This window comes from Vombatus ursinus, unplaced genomic scaffold, assembly GCF_900497805.2.
Source record: "Vombatus ursinus unplaced genomic scaffold, bare-nosed wombat genome assembly UNPS02010284.1, whole genome shotgun sequence".
Taxonomy (NCBI): Eukaryota; Metazoa; Chordata; class Mammalia; order Diprotodontia; family Vombatidae; genus Vombatus; species Vombatus ursinus.
Window position 1 is genome coordinate 8,433,110 of NW_020950062.1, and position 20,855 is coordinate 8,453,964.

At 34.4% G+C, this 20,855-nt stretch overlaps 1 protein-coding gene across 1 annotated transcript in view; it reads left to right on the top strand.

Moving 5' to 3' along the window:
• Positions 1-20,855, top strand: part of EIF3H (eukaryotic translation initiation factor 3 subunit H) — a 116,827-nt gene that overhangs the window by 75,288 nt on the left and 20,684 nt on the right. Inside the window, exon 3 of the mRNA XM_027853989.1 lies at positions 20,388-20,555. Within this exon, the coding sequence (XP_027709790.1) occupies positions 20,388-20,555 (168 nt within the window). The remainder of the gene's footprint in view (positions 1-20,387; positions 20,556-20,855) is intronic.

A 20,855-nucleotide genomic window follows, 5' to 3' on the forward strand; every position in this document is an offset into this window, starting at 1 on the left:
CTTTCTTTCTTTCTTTCTTTCTTTCTTTCTTTCTTTCTTTCTTTCTTTTTTTTTTTTGGCTAGGCAGTGGGGTTAAGTCACACAGGCTCACACAGCTAGTAAGTGTTATATGTCTGAGGCTGGATTTGAACTCAGGTCCTCCCGAATCCAGGGCCGGTGCTCTATCCACTGTGCAACCTAACAGCTCCTTACCTGGACTTTTACTAATGATTTTCTTATAACCTTGAGTGAAAAAGATGAGTTTCATTACTAAAAGTTACTTTTTCCAACCTTGAGTATTTTGGCCTTTATATTATCCTGCCTACAACAAGCATATTTTCTTCTTCACAACGGTTAGTTGATTTTTTGGAAGGGACTATTCTTCCAACTTCTGATAGACTACGCTGTACATTGTACTCTAGAGTCAGTAAACATTTAAGTACCTACTGTTTGCCAAAACTTTCCTAAGCTCTGAGAATAACAAGGCAGAAACAAAACAAAAAAGTAAAACAGTAATTGCTTGAGGGACTTACAGTCTAATGAGACACAACATGCAAATAACTGTGCACACATAAGGAATAGACATAGATATGTGTGTGTGTGTGTGTGTAAATGAGAGAAATCGGAGATAACAAAACAAAGGTACTAGCATTAAGAGAGCTTGGAAAGATTTATTATAGAAGGTGGGATTTTAGCTAGGATTTGAAGGTGGCTAGGGAAACCAAGTGATGGTATTGATGAGAAAGGAGAGAATTCTGGACATGGAAGATAGCCAGTAAAAATTAGCCCAGAGCCTGGAGATGAAGTGTATCTTGTTTAAGGAATAGCAAGGAGGCCACTATCACTGAATTTCAGAATACATAGGGGATGGAGAGGAATGTGTGAAGACTGGAAAGGTTGGAGAGGGCCAGGTTATGAATGGCTTTGAATGCCAAAGTAATTTATATTTGATTTTTGTGGTGATAGGGCCGCACTGAAGTTTATTGAATGGAATGCAAGGGGAAATGACATGGTCAGACTTGCACTTTAAGAAGATCCTTTTGAACAGCAGAGTGGAGAATGTTCTGTAGTAGGGAAGGGAGAAGCAGGGGGACCAACCAACAGGCTATTATAATAATCTATGTGTGAGGCCATGATGAAGACCTGCATCAGGGCGGTAGGAGTGTTAGAGGAAAGGTGCATATGTGAGAGATGTAACTAAGGTAAAATAGATGTGCCTTGACAACACTTTGGTTATGGGAGATGAGAGATCAAGAGGGAGGAAAGGCAGGGAGGAGGGAGAAGGAGGAGAGGAGTCAAGGATGCAAGCTTGAGTAACTGGGAGGAAGTTGGTACCTTTGACAATAATAGGAAACTTAGGAGGAGAGCATAGTTTTGGAGGAAAGATAATGAGCTTAGCTTTGGACTTATTGAATTTAAGAAGTCTATAGGACATCCAGTTTGAGTTGTCCAATGGGCAGTCGGAGATGGGAAACTCTGGTTATTGAATAGGGAGCTGGGAGATTGGTAATATGGTCAGACATGTTTTAGGAAGATTAGCTTCATAGATGAGGATATAATAGAGTGGATAGAGATCTGAGGCAGTAAGACCAACCAAAAGACTGTTGCAGTAGTCCAGGCACGAGGTGATGAGGATCTTCACCTGAGTGGCCACTGTGTTAGAGGCAAGAAGGAATTGTGTAGGAGAGGTTAAAACAACAAGTTTTGACAAATGATTGGGTGACAGTGAGGAGCCATAGGATGTGAGCTTGGGAGATGGAGAAGGGAGGGTAATGGTGCTTTGGACAGCAGAAGTTAGGAAGAGGGAAACTTTGGGGTGTTTTTGTGTGTGTGTTTGTTTGTGAGGGAGTGAAGATAATTCAGTTTTGGATTTGTTGAGCTTAAGCTGTCTATAGGTTACCCACTTTGAGTTGTCCAGTAGGTAGTTGGAGATAGAAGACTGGAGGTCAGGAGAGATGTTAGGGCTGGATAAGTAGATTTGAGAAACATCAATGTAGAGTTGATAGTTCTATCCATAAGAACTGATGACTTCTAAGAGCATGTGGAGAACTCCTAATACAGAGCCTTTGGGCAAAAGGCGAAGGGAAGATAGTACAGATGATAAATTAATAAAGAAGACCTAGGTGTCTCACAGGTAGAAAGAGAACCAGGTTAGGTTACTTTCAGAAGGCGGGTATAGTTTAACAGTGGCAAATGCTACAAAGAAATGAAGACATGGCTATTGGATTTAGTAATAAAGGGATGGATCCCTGGTGACCTTTCAGAGAACAGTTTTGGTTGAGTGGTAAAGATGAAAGCCAGATTTCAAGTGATTGAGAATTGAGGAGATATGAGAAAGTAGAGGCAAGGAATGCAGTGTGTCTGTCTGTCTGTCTGTCTGTCTCCTCTTAAACACCCACTCTCTCCCAAGCATTTCCATATACACAGCTGGTAGAACAAAAAAAGGATTCTGTATGAAGCTACATTCCTATTTCATACCACTTGCTTTTAAATATATGTATTTATAATAAATTCCACATGTTGCTTTCAAAACTGCTCTGCTTGTTTGTCTTCTGTATTTCTGTTCTCTTTTGTGCATTAAAAAAGTTTCAGTGCTGTCTCTCTCTCCATGTATATATATATCTCCTCCCCCGTCATCCTTCCCCTATAGCTTTCTCTCTTTCTCCCCCTTGCCCTTTCCCTCATTACTATTACTAACCCCTTCTCCCCAAACTGTCACTCTCATAAAAAAACAGAGAGAAAAATGTAACAAATAAGTATAGTTAAGAAAAATGAATCCACATCCAAAAAAAAAATGTCTTTTATCCTTTAATCCTTCACCTCTGTTATGAGAAGGGAAACTTCATCATAGACCCTCTGGAAACACAGTTGATAATTAGATTGATCATTGTTCTTAAGTCTTTCAAAGTTGTTTTTCTTTACGTTGTTGCTGTCCTTGTATAAATTGCTCCCCTGGTTCTGCTCACTTCATTCTGCAACATCTCATACTACTAAATACTCTGAAATTATCTCGTTCATCATTTCTTACAGGTGCAGTAATAATCCACTACATTTACATGCCACAGTTTGACTATTCCTTATTGTTTATGAGACTGTTTAAGGCTTTCCTTTAGATTCTATTTCAGTTACATCATCTAGCTATTTGACTTTTTGCTTCTTCCTCATATGTGACCATTCACCTTCTGCTACCATGCATTTGAGATGGTTGTTCACCATTCCTGAAATGTTATATCTTCTGTCTATTGCTTCTTGGAGTTCTTATTTTCTTTCAAGACTCATATCAAGAAACCACCTTCTATCGGAGTCCTTTCTTGGCCCTCTAAGATTTCCTTCTATCAGCTTTTTATGCATTTTGTTTATACTTGTATGTACATGTTGTCTTCCTCTGTGGAATGTAAACTCCTTGAGAGCAAACAGTCTTTGTATCCTCAGGGTCCAGCACAGAGCCTGACACATTGTTGTTTTTTGTATGCTTCTTGCTTGATTAAATCCTGTGGTCTTTTGACTTAGTAGAAATCCTATTTGTGGTGCCGGAAATAGGATTCTACTTAAATTCCATTTGCTGAACTAATAATACCATATATATTTAAAATCATGTTACACTGGCAGCAGTGCACACATAAGCCAGTCAGGTGGTTTGTTTACATCTCTTTTCAGTATTTCAAATTTAATGTAACTTTGAGGCAGTGTCTAGTATCATGATACTTATTTTGTAATGTCACCCTTTAAGTTTAATGGCTTTTATTTAAGTTCCTTGAGTTACATTGATAGTTCCTAAGATAAAAAGCCTGGCCCTTGATTTTCAAACTGGTTCTCATGATCGGTCTCCCAGAGATACTATTTCTTTACTCTAAATACCTCCTTACAGCCACACGTTACCATATTATTTTCCTTGGGAAGTTCTAAGCCTTTGCCAGTTATAAATTGGCACTCTCATTTTGGTTTTAATTTCTACAGTGTTAGATATGTGAAGTTTTCATCTTTGTCATTTTCTCAGAACAGAGTTTTATAACTTAAAATCATTTTCATGTTTTAAGGGTATCTATATTGTACTGCTGATGTTGTGTAACCATAACCCATGACAACATCCTTGTTATTTTGTTTTTAGTGGTCCTGTTTCAGCAGCTATGTTTGTGTCTGGTGTTAAAACTTTAGTGAACTGATTATTTCATCAAAGGGACAATCAAAGATTAATTAAATGAAGATGTCAATGTTAAACTTTATAAATTTTTAATGCTATTTATTCCATTCCCCAAATTTGCTAAGATATCCTTTGGGATCTGTCCAATTTTATTATTGTAGATGTCTTATATCTTGTTGGTAAATTGCTCTTAAAATGTTTTATACAAAATTACCAAATAATGTATACATTTTATTTTCTTAGATGTAATTTGTATTGTGCTTATTTCAGTCTTTTTCCTAATTTGTGAGATGTCAACTATAAAATAATATCAGTCGTGCCTGGGCTTTTTTTTTTTTTAACATATCTCTTAGGGTAGGACTTTTGAAAGAAAGAATGAACATATTTTCAGAACAGCACTGATAGGATTCTAAATAATATTTTTAGTTATAAAACTTAACTATTTAAAGATCTGATTGACTTCTTTAAAGAACACCCCCCAAATCTTAATAAAGATTATAATTTTTTGTATACTTATTTTGAGTCATGTCCAGCTCTTCCCCAAAACCAATTTGGGGTTTTCTTGGCAAAGATACTGCAGTGGTTTTGTCATTTCCTTCTCCAGCTCATTTTACAGATAAGGAACTGAGGCAAACAGGGTTAGATGACTTGTTGTGGCTCATATAGCTAGTAAGCGACAGAGGCCATATTTGAACTCAGGAAGATAAGTCTTCCAGACTTAAGGCCTGGTGCACTGTCCATTGCACCACCTCACTGCCCAGGATTTTGTCATTTAATAAATAAAAATTAAACAGTTCACTAAATGAATAGTATTTTTCCATTAATTCATGGATATTACTTTTGTTCAGTGACCAGTTTTGACGGAATTTTATACTTCTTTTTAAATTAATTTTTTTTATTCTGAACTTGAAACACCAAATAAAATGAGCATTTCCATATACGAAATACAAGAGAAAAAGAACTGGCATGAAGCAAAGAATATTATATATAGTATCCTTTTTCTTTTAAATATTTTAAAATTCCTACATGTAACTTTTAAAGCTGTTGTGCTTATCTATGTATTCTTCAAACCTTCCCTGTCTTTGCATTAAGGAAAATTCTTCAATGACTCTCCTTTCCACCTTCCTTCCCTCCTTTCCTTTCCCCTATTGGGGAAAAAAAGAAGAGGAAAACCATTGTAAATCTTATTTTAGCTGTTTGCAAAAGTGTATCATCTTCAAGTTTCAGTGTTTTCTGAAGGCATATGTGAGAGATGATAAAATTAAAATCAAGTCTTTCTTTCCCTGCACTGTGCTTTGTTTCCATCCATGTAATCTATATAGGTTAATTCTGTTTTAGGTATGTGGCAGGATTGATCCTGCTAATTGCTTAACATATTTCTTTATTCTTTCCTTGTGACTTCAAACATCTTTGTGTAGTGTCATGTATACTAGTGCTTAGTATAGCCTTCTTAGTGTCTATTCCATATGTATAAAAAGAAATAATTACAGTACAGCAGTTAATCACTGTATAGTAATTAATGTCTTTTAAACAACAAAAATTATAGAAATAATTTTTGAGGAAGTTAGGTTAAATTTAAAGCAACATGAAAGGCTTCAGCCTTAAAAATATTCCTCATTTGGCTCCATTTCGTTTCTGAAGATAATTCTTTTTGCATGTGTTTTCCATTCAGGTGGCAGCCAACATTAGTGCTTCTAGAAAGTAGTAGGTACTTACCTAACTCCTGTTCTCCCAATGAATTTTTTTGGTCTTGAACTGTCTGTTTTACTCTGTGTGTGTGTGTGTGTGTGTGTGTGTGTGTGTGTGTGTGTGTGTGTGAGAGAGAGAGAGAGAGAGAGAGAGAGAGAGAGAGAGAGAAGCTTAGAAGGGCTGATAATAATCTTAATGGGATAGTTGAAGAGCACATATGAGTAGTGCCATCTGTTTTGGTTTTTGTATCATCCTGAAAAACTTTTGAAAAATATATGATTATAAAAGTCACTTCTTAAAATATAGTACATATATGATATATGGGCATACAGTAGAAAAATTAAGAATCTTTGTTACTAACTTACAAGCACTTAATCCATTTACCTTTCTCCTTCCATTCAGTATGTGGAATTGGAAGGGAGGGTCTGAAAGTAAGTGGTAGAGATTGTGCTTTGTATAAATTCTAATTTCATGAATCCAATTACAAATCAGAGTTATGCAGTGAGGAATTTATTTATCCTGAATTATAGCCCTTATAAACTCTGTTTTGCTTAAGGGAATAAAATGAATTATCATCAAAGAAAATTCTATATTGTGGGTATTTACAAGTTCGTTTATTAATCTTAAAGTTGTCCTCTTGTTAAGGTATAAGATCTGAGTACTCTTCAATGATCCTTTCAGTTTAGACATTTTATATGTATATAATTGCAAAAATGTATTGATGTTTTAGAATTTTATACTTTATAAATTTTTAATTTTGTTAGAATAGTATTTAGCTACTAGATGTTATGGAAATATATTCTTTGAGTATATGAAATTGAAATAAAAAGAAATATTTATGTAACTCTGTCCTGATTGACAATATTTTTCTGCTCAGTAATTATGCTTATCTTTGTTTTAAATGTTCAAGAAGATATGCCTTTCACTTGGAATTTCTAAAATTAGAAATTTAAATATTAAGAAAGTTTTTTCTTAGGTTATGACATTAAGTATTATCTTTTATGTTACTCAGTATGCCTTGTAGGTTTTTCTTTTGTCCTGCTTTTTCCTCTTGAACAATCTATCTTCCCTTCCATTCTAACTTTAAAGACCTTGATTAGCTAACCTGCTTTGTTAGCTCCTTTTTTGAAGTCCTAAGTCATTTATGCTACTCATTTTGGAACTTAATCTTCCATTGTCTTATGTAACAGTGCTTTAACCAAAGTTGCTAAACCAAAGTTTAATTAACCATTCTGTTAGTCTTGTCTCCTTTGATTAGTAAGTTCTTTGAAGTAAGAGCTCGTTTATATTTTTTAATTCATATAGTTGGTATTACCTTCAGAGCCTAATAAATTCAACTGTTCGCTCATTTCTCTAAGTTACACTGCATTTGATTGGTAAAAGTATTTTCAAAATCATTATTATGCTTTGCTGAAATATTGCTTTACTTTCATCTCTTAATTTCAGAATCTTTGTTATTAATGAAAATCTTAATAAAACTACATCTCACTTACTCATTGTGGAGTAGAGATTAGAGTCATTCATTTACTTTATCCTTTTAATTGATAGACTTTTAAAAATGAACAATACATCTTTTTAATCTTAGATGATTTTCCTGCTATAGATATCTCCTTATGTGTTCCATTTTCACAATCACCTATCCTTTTCATATTTCTTGTTCTATTTATAGGTTTTTTTTTATTGTTTTGAGTACTTGACTTGAAATAAAAAAAAGTAGGATTGAAGTCTGCCTCATTCTTTTTAAATATATGTGGCCCTATACAAGTCATTTAGCCTTTCTTATCCTTAGTTTCCTCAGCTGTAAAGTGGGGGTAAAATAGAACCTAGTTCACATGGTAGTGAGACCTTCTAGGTAGTATTACTGAGCCATTACTAATAATATTTGAAAGATTGCAGATAACAGTAGAGGTAGCATAAGTTTGTAGAAGGATAAATGTGATTTGCGTGTTCAATCTGTAAATTATAGGCCAGTGTACTTGACTTCCATTCCTGAGAAAATTCTAGATGAGATCATTAAATAGATGGTTAGTGAACATCTTGAAAGGGAAGCATGGATTTCAGAGTTAGCATGGGTTCATCAAAAACAGATCATGCCAGGTTGACCTTTTTTTTTGTTCCCTTTTTTGAAAGGTATTACTGAACTTGTTTTAACAAAGCTCTTGATAAAATATCTCAAACTTGTATAGAAGATGGAGAGATATGGATGGATTCAAAACTGAATAGTCAGACTGAAAGAATAATTGTTAATGATTCAACGTCAGTGTGACAGAAACTATATAGTATAATACCTTAGGTATCTGTTATTGACCCTGTGTTTAACATTTGAATTAATGACTTGACAAAAGGCATAAATGATGGGCTTATCATATTTGTAGATAATACTAAACTTGGAAAAATAGCCAACATATTGGGTGACAGTAGGAATACAAAGGGAACTTGATGGAGCATTGGAATGAATCTAAGAAGATAAAATTCAGTAGTTGAAATGCAGTTTCTTACATTTGGGTTAAAAAAAAACCAACCTCTTTAGTAAAAGATGAGGGAAGGCATGATTAGCCTGCAGTTTGAAAAAGATGTGGGTATTCTAGTTACCTGTGAGCTTAATATCAGCTGTTTAACATATAGTAGACAAAAAAACTAATGGAATCTTGGGAGCTGCCTTGAAAGGGAAGAGTAAGTCCCTGTATACTTTGCCCGTACCAGAATTCATCTGTACCATTGTGTTCATTCAATTCAGGAAGGGCATTGATAAGGCATCAGAGTTGCTTTTTAAAAATTTTTATTTTTTAAATAAATTATGCCTCTAGTTCTGCTTGTTTTACTCTGCATCACTTCATAGAGATCTTCCCAGTTTTCTTTGAAACTATCCATTTTGTCATTTCTTGTTAGACAGTAATATTTCATTTCAGTCATGTTTCATAATTAGTTTAATGGAGTATCTACCTTTTGGGAACTTCTTAAACACATTTCCAGATTTTGTTTTGTTTTGTTTTTTTAACTATGAAAAGAGCCACTTAAATATTTTTGTAAATATGAGTCTTTTTCCTTTCTTTTTGAATGAGGGGAATCTAGTAGTGTGATGCTAGATTTTCAAAAGGTATGTGCAGTAAGTTTTGAGAGCACATTTCCAAATTGCTTTCCGGTACAACTATACCAATTCTCACAAAAGTATGTTTGACTTCTATCCACCTCTGAATGTGGAGATTTGTTCTACTTTTCATTTCTGTAATTATTAGTGATTTGGAGAGGTTTTTACATATATACATACATATATGTCCTACAAAACAACTTCCTTCCTTTTTAAAATCTTCTTGTACTACAACCTCCTAGAGCGGGGGGTCTAAATAGATATCCGAAGGTCCATGAACATGGATAGGAGGGAAAATAACATCATAATTTACATTAAGGTTTAACTGAAATTTTACATTTCCTTCAATTATTTAAAAACATTATCTTGAGAAAGGGTCATTAGGTTTCACCAGATTACTAAAGGAGTCCATACATTTAAAAAAAAAAAAGTTAAAAACCTGTGGTTTAGAGGGGAAAGTGACTTGTTACAGACTTGCTGAGTTTAACTTGTTTCTGGGACATCCAGTTTGAAATGTCCAATTGCTGATGCACGGGCAGAAGGTTAAGGGAGAGACTAGGGCTAGAAATCTCAAGGTTCCTTAAAACTGCTAAAGCTTTGGGGATACCTTGTATGCTTGAGTCACCTGAATAAAGATGATAGTCAAACCCTTGGAATTGAATGGGAATATAGAAGGGAGATTAGAGAGAACCTAGGACAGAATCGTGGGAAATAGTCACAATTTAGAAAAGTAACATGTATAATGAGAGAGTTGTCCATGAGGAGAAAATGGTCAGCAGTATCAAATGAAGTAGGATGAGGATTAAGCACGAAGAACCAAATTTAACAGTTAAGCAAACAGATAAGACCAAAAGCGTTTCCCCAGTAGATAAGTGGTCAAAAGATTTGAACAAAATTCTCAAAAGAATAACTACAAACTATTAAAAATCATAAGAAAGAATGTTCCAAATAATTACAGTAAGAGAAATGCAAACCAAAACAAGCCAGCAAACTGATGACAGGATAGTCAGCGCTGGAGGGACTGTAGAAAAATAGGTGACTATTTACATGGCATTTTTGTTGGCATTGTAAAATCAGTGCACCCATTTTGGAAATTTAGAATTATATAAATATAATAACTAAAATGTCTATATGCTTTGGTCCAAAGATTCCTTTACTAGGATTATACCTAAAGGAAATCATTAATAAGGAAAAAAGCACCTTTGTACACCCAAATGTTTATAGTAGTGTTCTTTGTGGTAAAGGGGCTAAAGTTATAATACCTATCAATCATGTAAATTGAATTATGTAAATATTGTGACTAAAGTATATGCCCATCATTTGAGGAATGGCTGAAGAAATTATGGTACAAGAATATAACGGAATATTACTGTGCTGTAAGTATTGATGAGTATGTTGAATACAGAGAAACATAAAAAGATTTCCATGATCTGATGTGGAGTGAATAGCCTAGAAAACAACAAATACTATGATTACAACAATTCAAATGGAAAGATTAAACACAAAACAATAAAAAATGAATGTTGCAGAAATATAAAAAAATCATGACCCCACAGAAGAGAAATGAGAAGATATCCTCACCCTGCTCTTTTTTCAGAGATGGGAGTCCGTGCATATGATACACTGCCTGTTTTCAGACTTTTTCAGTGTTGTCTTTGCTGACGCCCTCCCCACCTTTTCTTCTTATTTTCATAGGATTTTTGATAGCTTGGATTTTTTCTTTTAAAAATTGACGTTGACTCTTACTCTATTAGAGAATAGATTTTATTCTTCTAAATTTTAATGTTTCCTCTGTATCTTAAAAATGACTTTTATCAGCAAAATTTGCTGCAAAGATTTCCCCCATTTTCCTTCTCATTTTAGTGACATTTGTTTTATTTGTGCAAAAACATGAATTATGTGTAATCAAAATGGTCCATTTTACCTGAAACATAGTTATCTTGGTTTTCTATAAATGAGAGCTCTCCATGGTAAGCGAACTCCTTGTTTCCTGTGTTCCCTAGGTAGAATTTCAGCATTGAAATTGAGTGAAGGAACAGATCTCAAATGACATTTTTAATGACCCAACTTAAAGTAAATTTTTCATTTCATCCCTTTAACTACTCGTATACTTTCATAAATGACAGCAATAAATTTGTAGCTTTAACACCAGTAGCTAAAATGAAATAGATTTGCAGGGATATCTTGAGTTATTTGCTTTGAAAAAGCTCAGTATGAATCTCTTGCAATATTTACATAACACATAATATTTATGTCTTGAGAAGGATCCAACTTGGAAACAACTACAAAAAACTCTTTCACTTCTGATATTTTTTCAGAACTTTTTAAAATGGAGTTTGAGATACAAAATCGAGGCCCTCCTCTTGTCCTGCAAAATATAAGTGAAGCATAATTCGCTGTCCATATTGCTTGCTACTTGGCAAGTGGATTATTTGTCAGAACTCATTAACACTTTAAAGGAGCATTATCCAGGGACAAAATAAAGTTCTTTTTCTAAAAATGTTTTGTAGATCCACTAATGTTATAGCAGAAAGACTGTATTTATGATGCTTGTTGAATGGAATGACTAATTACCTAGGTACATGAGAATTTGTGTGGGATATTTTAATGAGAAACAGTGAACGCTTAATAAATTTCTTAGGCAATCATATGGATGGCATTAATAACAGATGTATTTATTTATTTGGGGTGAATTAATGAATATTTGATGCATACTGGTGGACAGAATGCAGACGTTTTAAATAATCTGTACACGTCATAGTTCTGAGTGTACAGAGAACCCATTTTAACTTATTTTCAAATGCAAAAGATGTTTGCCTGAATCTGCTTCTTCCAAATTCTACTTGCCTCCAACATTGTCTGAAATGTATGTGAGGTTTGGCAAACATCCTATTAGAAGAATAGCACAGTGAAAGTTTTGTCCAGCTAAATGAAGGACCAGGGCCTTCATGCTGGTTGTCACATGGCACTATTATAAAAGAGGGCTGGAAGCATTCTCTAGGAAGTGCTACTTGTTAACACTGATGCCAGAACAGAGGCCTAAAACTTGTATATACTTAGGTGTTCGCCAAGCCTGTTGAATTCAGTGATAGATTTCAGAGGACATTTTCTCCCTACTGGCCTCCTTACTTTCCTCCCTCAATCCTCCTATACCTCCTCTTTCCCCAGCAGCCACCTGAATATTCTGACTGAGTCAGTATTCCTTAATGAGAATTATTCATCTCCTTGCTGACATTCATAGTCATCTTTAATCCTAGTCGATATTCAGCAACAGAGTAGTCCTGTTAAAAATATCACCATTAAAAATATCACCATAGCACAAGATGTTTTCCTTTTGGGGAAACATTTGAACTTTATTAACCTAGGATTCTAAAATTGCTCATTGTATTACTGGAATAAAAGTTCCTCCGAACCAGGAAATAATTTGTCTATTATTTCTCATGCCCAGCACTTCAACTTGTATTTAATAGTCATTTAATAAGGATTTATTGATGCATGCTTTCATCGTTTAAGACTCTTATCTTGGTATCTTGATAGGGTTGTTATTGATTACATATAAATTTGGTCCCATAGGAAACTACAATTGTTGTTGAACAGTGTCTTTGTAGTACAATGCAAGTTTTCAAAAGGAAGCTGTTCAAGTTTTGATAAAGATCTTGAACCATTAATAGTGAAGCATTTCTAAGGACAGGCTGTCAACATGTATTGCTTTTCTCTTAATTATTATCGATAATTTGAAGATTATATTGATTTCTATTAGTATTTAGTTTCGTATCACATAGAGTCAGTTAGGTGATACAGTGGCTAGAGGGCAGGGCCTGGAGTCAGGAAGACAGACCTAAGTCCACGTGTGACTTCAGGCACTTGCTTAGCTGTGTGCTATTTGCCTCAGTTTCCTCAACTATGAAGTGGAGGTAATAATAGTACCTACCTCACAGAGTTGTTGTGAGGATCAAATGAGATATTTGAATAAGACCTAGTACAGTACCTGGAATATAGTAGGCACTTAAAAAATTCAATTTAATAAAAGCTTTTAAATAAAATTCATACAGTAACCAAATCTGACAATATATTTATTACACATTTCTTTTCTAAATAAGTTTGATTCATTTTTTATAAAATTAGATCAGTATGCATAGATTTCATTCATCAGTTCATTTACAAATTTTAAATGACTAAGTATCACTTAGCTTATACAAATACTGAATTCTAAAAATTGATTGAGGTACTTTGATAAATTTTTAAAGAAGTAACCTGTAAAACATAGCTTAATTCCTTGCTTGTCTTTGACTCCCATATGTTTTATAGATGTTCAGTCTGGGGTAGCCCGTTCCTCCATTCTAGGAGGGCATCTCCAGTGTTGATTAACTGCCACTATGCTTTCCTAGTTTAGTGGGTGTTGTGTCGTGTGTTGTGTCGTCCCCCCCCCCCCCGCCCCCCCGCTCAGATTGAGCCAGGTGTTTGTAGCAGTTTCTCCCTACTTCATAATAAGAAAATGTTTTTCTGAAGTAGATGTATTAGAGAAATAGAGTATAAGAAGGGGGGACATTTTTTCTTTCTTCTTATGAAGTATGTCTTTTGGATGGGAATGTAGTAAAAGGAAGAAAAGGGCAGAGCAGGGGGGTAGATGGTACGAAGTTGCTTGTGGAAAAAGACTTACAAGTTTCTTTTTTACGTAAGATAAGGTTGTCTGATTTGAAGTTTCTAATTCTGTGTTTTAAAGTGATTGTTAGATGATTGATTGTACATGCTCATTGAGTGCTCTTGTATTTACATAAGATACATTTATTAAAACTTAAATTTAAAAAGTGTTCAAATTTGTGTCTTGAAAAGAACAAAACTTTTCCCAAATAGGTTTTTCTTCCAGAAAGAAATAGTTATTGAGTGGCCAGTTTTTTTTTTTTTAAATAAATCCAGGTCCATTTAAATTGATTTTAGCCCTAGGAACTTTTAAAAAATTTACTGTTTGGCAAAGAATGTATCTGCAGTTGTTTTTTTGGAAAAAGTGCATATGAATATCTTGGTGCCAAGCTATGAAAAGTTATTCAGTGTTGTAAACCAGTTACTTCTTTCCTTAGTATAGGGTTAGCTAATTAAGATGATTGTAGAGGTTGAAGGTTGATGTAAAACTGAAGCTCATTTTTAAAGCCCTTCCAGTTTTTTCAGTACTTATTCAGTGCTTCTGATTACTGCTTTGTATTCATAATATGAGTTGGTTCACTGATAGTGACTAGTTTGTTTTTGCAATTCATTGGCTTACTTGCTCTTTCTCCCTTAGTGGAGAGATTTTAATTCTTAAGTTTTTAACTTAGACCAGCATGACAGTTTCCTACTCTTGAACACTGATAATTTGGATTCATAGCACGTAATATAATAAATTTGAAGCCACAGTTTTCTGGAAAAGATTTGTTTTGTAATTTGTCTTTAGCCTAATAGTTATTTTTTTCCATTTCTAAATAGAATGTGACTTCAGTAATTTTTGTTGTTAATTCAGATGTGAATATGAATAGTGAAAATTGCTAATAGACATTGTGTTAGGTAAGAGGACATTATGTATTATGAGATTCAGGATCCTTGTTCATAGCGCCAAAATACCTTTGCAAAGTTTTCTATGACCTCTTATGTGTACTTCCAAGGAACGATCATTGGTACGGATTAATTCAAAAAGTAATTTGTGTACTTTCTGTGAAAATTTCTTTCTTCTCCTTTTTGTTTGTTTGCCTTCCTTTTGCTCTTGTTTCTGCCCATCTGTTCTTTTTAATTACATTTTATTTCTTAATCAACAAGCATTTATTTTCTCTCCTTCCCACCTGGTTCCCCATGTTTTTCTTTCCCTGTCAGTCCTCTGTTCTCCCCTCACCCCAACCTTCCTTCCTGGGGGGGTGGTGGTGGTGGTAGTGATTGTGATATTAACCTTGTAACAAATGTGCATAGTCAAAAGAAAACAAGTTCCCCCACTGTTGGTGTTCAGAATATTGGTTAGTGTCTCTGCATATTAATCCATCACTTCCATGTTAAATGGAACATATTTCATCATCAATTCTGTGGAATTGTAGTTGGTCATTGCCTTGATCAGCTTAGGTCTTTCAGAGTTCATCATTTCTTAGCTATAAATATTTTTGTTCTTTTCCTCCTCCTTTGATCTCTTTGAGGTGTAGGCCTACTAATAGTTGTTGCTAATCCTTCATTTTTGAAGAGAACCAATGACATAACAATGTTGGGGTCGGAGTACATACAGTCTGACTAACTGGCTTATCAGTCCAATAGGAATTTGGAAGGCTCTGTCACAAGTTGGGCACAAGTAGTCCCATTAGAACATTTGTAGGCACATTAGAACATTTGAGATGGAGATGTCCCTGAATTTATGCAGTTCATGTTTCCTTTATGCTAATGCTCTTCTGCTTTGCTCATGGAGTACAGTGCCTTCTTTGATGTGGGCATGCTGTGCTGGGCCATCCAGTGCCAGCATCTCCCATGTCTCACAATCAATACTAAAATTTTTCAGAGAGATCTTGAGCGTGTCCCTGTACCACTTCTCATCACCATGTGAGTGCTTGCCTTGTTTGAATTCTCCATAAAATAGTCTTTTAGGTGTGCATGCATTTGGCATTTGGGCTTTGTGGCCAGCCCGTCAGAGTTGTACTCTATGCTGTTGTGTTTGAGTGCTTGGCAGTTCACCTCAAGAGAGGACCTCAGTGTCTGTACCTTAGCTTGCTAGGTAATCTTCAGAATCCTTCTAAGACAATTCAAGTGGAAGCAGTTCAGTTTTTTGGCCTGGCACTGATAGATTGTCCAGGTTTCACAGGCGTGTAATAGTGAAGTCAGCACAATGGCCCTGTAGACCTTTAGGATCAAGAATGTCTTCATTGTCCAACTCTACTAGTAGTGTCAAAGGATATGCCCATTTTAGTAACTTCTTGGGTATAGTTGCCCATTTATTCTCCAGGGTCAATACCGAATAGACATTTGGAAATCGATGGCCACAATTTCTCCTGAATATGCCTTTCTCCTTAAGTTGTAACAGTTTGGGAACAGTTGAAGCTGTATCTGCTGATACTGTCACATAATCACCACTATCTCAAAAAAAGGAGGCAGCACTATTTATTGCCCCAGTTACTTTGAAATGCCACTTCCCTGAATATAGAGTAGAAAAAGGGTAGAAACTATCAGTAGGTAAGAGCCAAGACTTGCCCTCAGTTGTATAGTGGTCCAGAAGACATCTGCCCATTCCTTTCATTGCAAAAATGCTACTTTGTGAAAATAGTGTTTTCCCATTTTTGGGAGGGGGGGAATGAGAGAGAAAAATGGCTTACAGATCTTGGAATTCTCTGAATATAGCACTTGGAAGGAACCTTAGAGGTTCCCTCTGGTCCAATCTCATTTTACAGGAAACTGAGGATGAGAGAGATTAAAGTTGAGCGATTTGCCCAAGGCTTCACAGCTTTTAAGTGGTTTAACTGGGATTTGAACTCAGGCTCTAATTCTCAAAAAATTTCTGAAGGACAAGATCAGGGGCAGAAAGAACTCCATACAAGCACCTGAAAAGGTGTCTGATGCTTCCATATAAAAATGTGGCTCATATTTCTTAGCATGATATTTATGGTGAATTTAAAGATCCTTTTCCTTTGTTAAATCCAAGGAACTTTTGAAAGCGTGTTTACATTGAAACTTCGTTATACCACACCACATCATTGTATCTGTCACCGTGGGTCACGATGGGTAAAAATTATTTTTACCTTTCAAGAGTCACTTTTTCAGACCTTTTATTTCCTAGGGGGAGGTCCATTGAGAATAGGATGTTTAGGAAAATGATTGTTTGATGGTGGGGATTGTGTGGAATGGGTCAGCAGCTCTCTTTTGAACTCTTAATAGCAGGGAGAGATGATAAGGGTCCTCATTAAAGTTTATACAGGAGACCAGGTATTTAACCCTTTTGTGGTATAATATTACCCTTTGATTCATGGGAAGACTCCAGTGTATTTAGATCTTCCAACTACATTTACCAAGACATTGGCAGCTTCATTTTAGCCTGTAAATATTCACATTTATATGCACTATTTTGGGTGTAGAATTTTATGGAGGCAAAACAGGCTATAATCAAGTATGGTTAGGTTAACTTGGCAAAAATGTGCATGCTAGGGCAATGTAGTGGTATTGAGGTGGGAGCAGGTGGTTAAGGCAGAAATAACTCCCAACTTTGGAAAAAAGAAAGGGTAGGTAATGTCGAAAAGTATCATATCAGAATATTTCTCTGCCTCTATTTCTACCTTAATTTACCATTTAGTATTGGAGGGACTTAGATATAAGTAAAAATCACTTTTGTACATAGGTGCATAATGTTGCAATAAATAAAAGGATAATTTCACTTAATTATGGTAGTGGCTTGGCTGACAGCTTGGTATATAGCTACTTACTAGCTGTTTGTGAGCACATTATTTCACCCCTCTGAGCCTCAGTTTCCTCATCTAAGTGAATATAATGAAAACATGTTGTACAAAACAATGGGGTACAGTTATATAAGAGCAATTTATTTTAACTCCTCCATGAATCTATAACCTCTCAGGTTTTGATGACTCAGATTCAAGTAACAGCTTTGCTTCTGATTAGCAATCATTTCACCTTGTCTAAATAGACATAAGAACTTTCACTCCGTAATTCTCAGAGTGAGAAAAGTGCTTTGTAAATTGTGTAATATATACATAAATGTTAGTTGTAATCTTAGATTATTTTGAGATTTATGGGCTAATTTTAAATTTTACATATTTAAGTGTATTTTAATTCTATATATCTAAATTTAGTGTTAGACTTGCAGGCTGGAAGACCTGGGTTCAAACGTAACCAATAACATCATTCATTGGTTTTGTGATCATAGATTGGCAAGTAAGTCTCTTAAGCTCTAGGTTTCAGGCAACTCTTAAAACTAAGGTGGAGAGTTCCTATATAAAGCCCTGAAATTGAACATTTTCAGGTACAAACCAAAACATTTCTTAGTAGAGACCCTGCTTTAATTTAAGTCTCTTCTAGCTTCTAACATTTTAGAAGAGAAGAATGATTTGTAGTTAGACCATCAAAGCAATGATAAACTAAAGTCTGTTTACATTGTAATTATGGGGTTTGTATATGAATGGGTTAATTAGAAGTACTGGGGAGGTTTGTTTAGTAGGTTAAAAAATTTCCTATATATCTTTTTTTAACCCTTATTTGTTTCGATTGTCACAAGTTATAGAATTTTAATTTAATCTTTCTGAAACTGATTATAATTTTATTATATTTGCTAAAGTACATCATTCTGCATTAATTGAACTGTCTAGAATTATAGAATTACCAGGCCATTTGAAAATTTCCTCTTCCTCAAAAAGACAAATTTTTGTTATATCAGCATGATTACAAACTGCTATTTTGGGTGTACTTAGATTTATTTATGTATGAAATATAGTAAAAAGTAGAATTCAAATAGCTGAAGACAAAACATTAACTGATGTATTATTTTGAAATAAGTTTTTATTGATATCTTCTGTTTCTTTTATCATTGTAGTTATACCCAGCATCCTTTTCCCTCTTCCACCCAGATAGCCATCCCATATAATAAATAGTATTTTTAAGAGAAAAAAATGGTACAAATAATTGATACATTGGAAAAAAAATATGTAGGTGTAATAACTATGGACTTCCCACCTTCAGCGAAGAGGGATGGGTTTAGGGATGTCGTTTCCTATCTCTTCCTTTGAGTCATATTTGATCATTATAATTTTGTTACAATCACTTTTGATTTTTTTGGGGGGGGTATGTAGTTCTTTCTGTTTACATTGTTGTAGTTATTCTGAATATTGTTTTCTTGGCTCTCATACTTTGCATCAATTCATGTAGGTATTTTCTCTGCATTTATTACATCTATCAGTTCTTAAAGCACACTAATATTCTATTACATTCATGTACCACTGTGTGTTTAGCCATTCCCCAATCAATGGGCATCTATTTTGTTTCTAATTCTTTCTATCACAAAAAAATGCTGCTACAAATATTTTGGAATATATGGGGACTTTATTCTTTTGATAGCTTCCTTTGGATATAGACCAGTTAATGGAGTCTTTTGTTCAAAGGGCATAGTTATGTATTAATTTTTTAGAAAAAAATACCCATATTTGGAGTTAGGATCATTTGAGCTTGGGGAATTTTTAGGTAAGTCTCTATCCCTTTGATAAACACTATAGTAGATAACATCCTCATGCGAAGTCAACCTGGAAATGACAAGTCTGAAATCTTTGTCATAGCCTAACTTTATGGCTTTAAAATCTCTGATAATAGAACTTTTTTTTTTTAATGTAACAAAAGAATACCTTTTAAAATAGTAATGTACATTTTATACTCATGTAGTTCAGTGAATTGACTAGGAAATTTCAAGAAGCAGATTTTTAGCCTTTAGTATCTATTGGCGAAGTGTTTAAAAAAAATAAGAATTGTCCACTCCAGAGAAAGATTTCTCATGTCATTTAGGGCATTCTTCTACTTTTTATCCTCCAGAACCAGTCACCAGTCTAAAGGTTTAAGGGGCAAATTGTTTTTTTTCTTTGACTCCAGTGTTGTATAGCCTTAGCAAAACTTTCCAAGTAAATTGAAGAAGTAAACATGGTCAAAGTTTAGACTTGGTACATTTAGAAGTTAATAAAATACTTTTTTTACAACCTTAGATTATTTTTCTTAGTGAATTTAAAGAATGTAGATTATAGTTTTGAACTAATCAATTTTTGATTTTTGAAACTATTGATTCTAAGTTTTAAGTAGACATTGATTATATAAAGACTTAAAATATCTGTATAAAATATTTTCTTAGTTAATGTATTCAGATCAGTTAGTAATTTTCTTTTATTCTCTATAACTTGTTACACTGAAGAGCACACAGTAAGGAAAATGAAGGGTTTTTAAAAATCATTATATACAGTAGGGGGCACCAGATGAAGACAAAAAGGAATTCTGATATTTTTAATCTGCTTCAATCAGCATAGTATATATTGCTTCCTTTTACGGTTTCAGCTTTTCTGTTTTACAGTAGATAGTGGGGGAAAAATCAGGTAGAACTCATTTATAACCTTAAATGAAACTTATCCCCTTTGAACAGAAGTTAATTGTATACATGAATTCATAAGTATTGAATTATTTACATCAAATTATTGAGAATCAAGTTAACTGGTCTAACAATTATGTTACTTCATCACGTAAATATTATATATAGTATTTTAAAACTATGTTTCCTAAATCATGATCTGACATTACTTTTTTTTTAATAAAGAAAATAGATTGTCAATAAAGTAATAAGAAATTTGAAGGTAGTTATATTTTTTTGTCAAGTATATCAAATGAGTTGATTTTTTAAAAGATCTGGAAATGGACAGTGCTGCTATGAATATTTAATTTAATTTCTTCAGAGGTTTTGTGTAATGTGGCTGCTTTTCTGGATGGTTTAAAATTTAACGATTTGTCTTTTTTACTTAGTCCAATATCAGATGGAAATGATGCGCAGTCTTCGTCACGTAAATATTGATCATCTTCATGTTGGTTGGTACCAGTCTACATACTATGGCTCTTTTGTCACCCGTGCTCTTCTGGATTCCCAATTCAGTTACCAACATGCAATTGAAGAGTCTGTAGTTCTCATTTATGGTTTGTAGAAGTTTCTCTTTATTATTCTTTTCTCCCTTAATATTATTACTACTATTTTTGCATTCTGTCTTTTTTGTCTATAAGAGTAGCCTGGCAGGCCCTCTCAAGTAAATACCAACCCTGTGTCTGCAGCAGCCTCAGCAGCAGCTAAGTCTAGACAGGGTTTCCTTCTTTCTGTTTATTTTTCTTGCTATCAGAGCCCTGATGTGTATGTTTTGGAATGCTGGAGTAGCTGCTTCATTTTTATTCCTCCATCTCCCTCCCTTGTTGAAGGGGCTAGTGGAACTAGACCAGATGTCT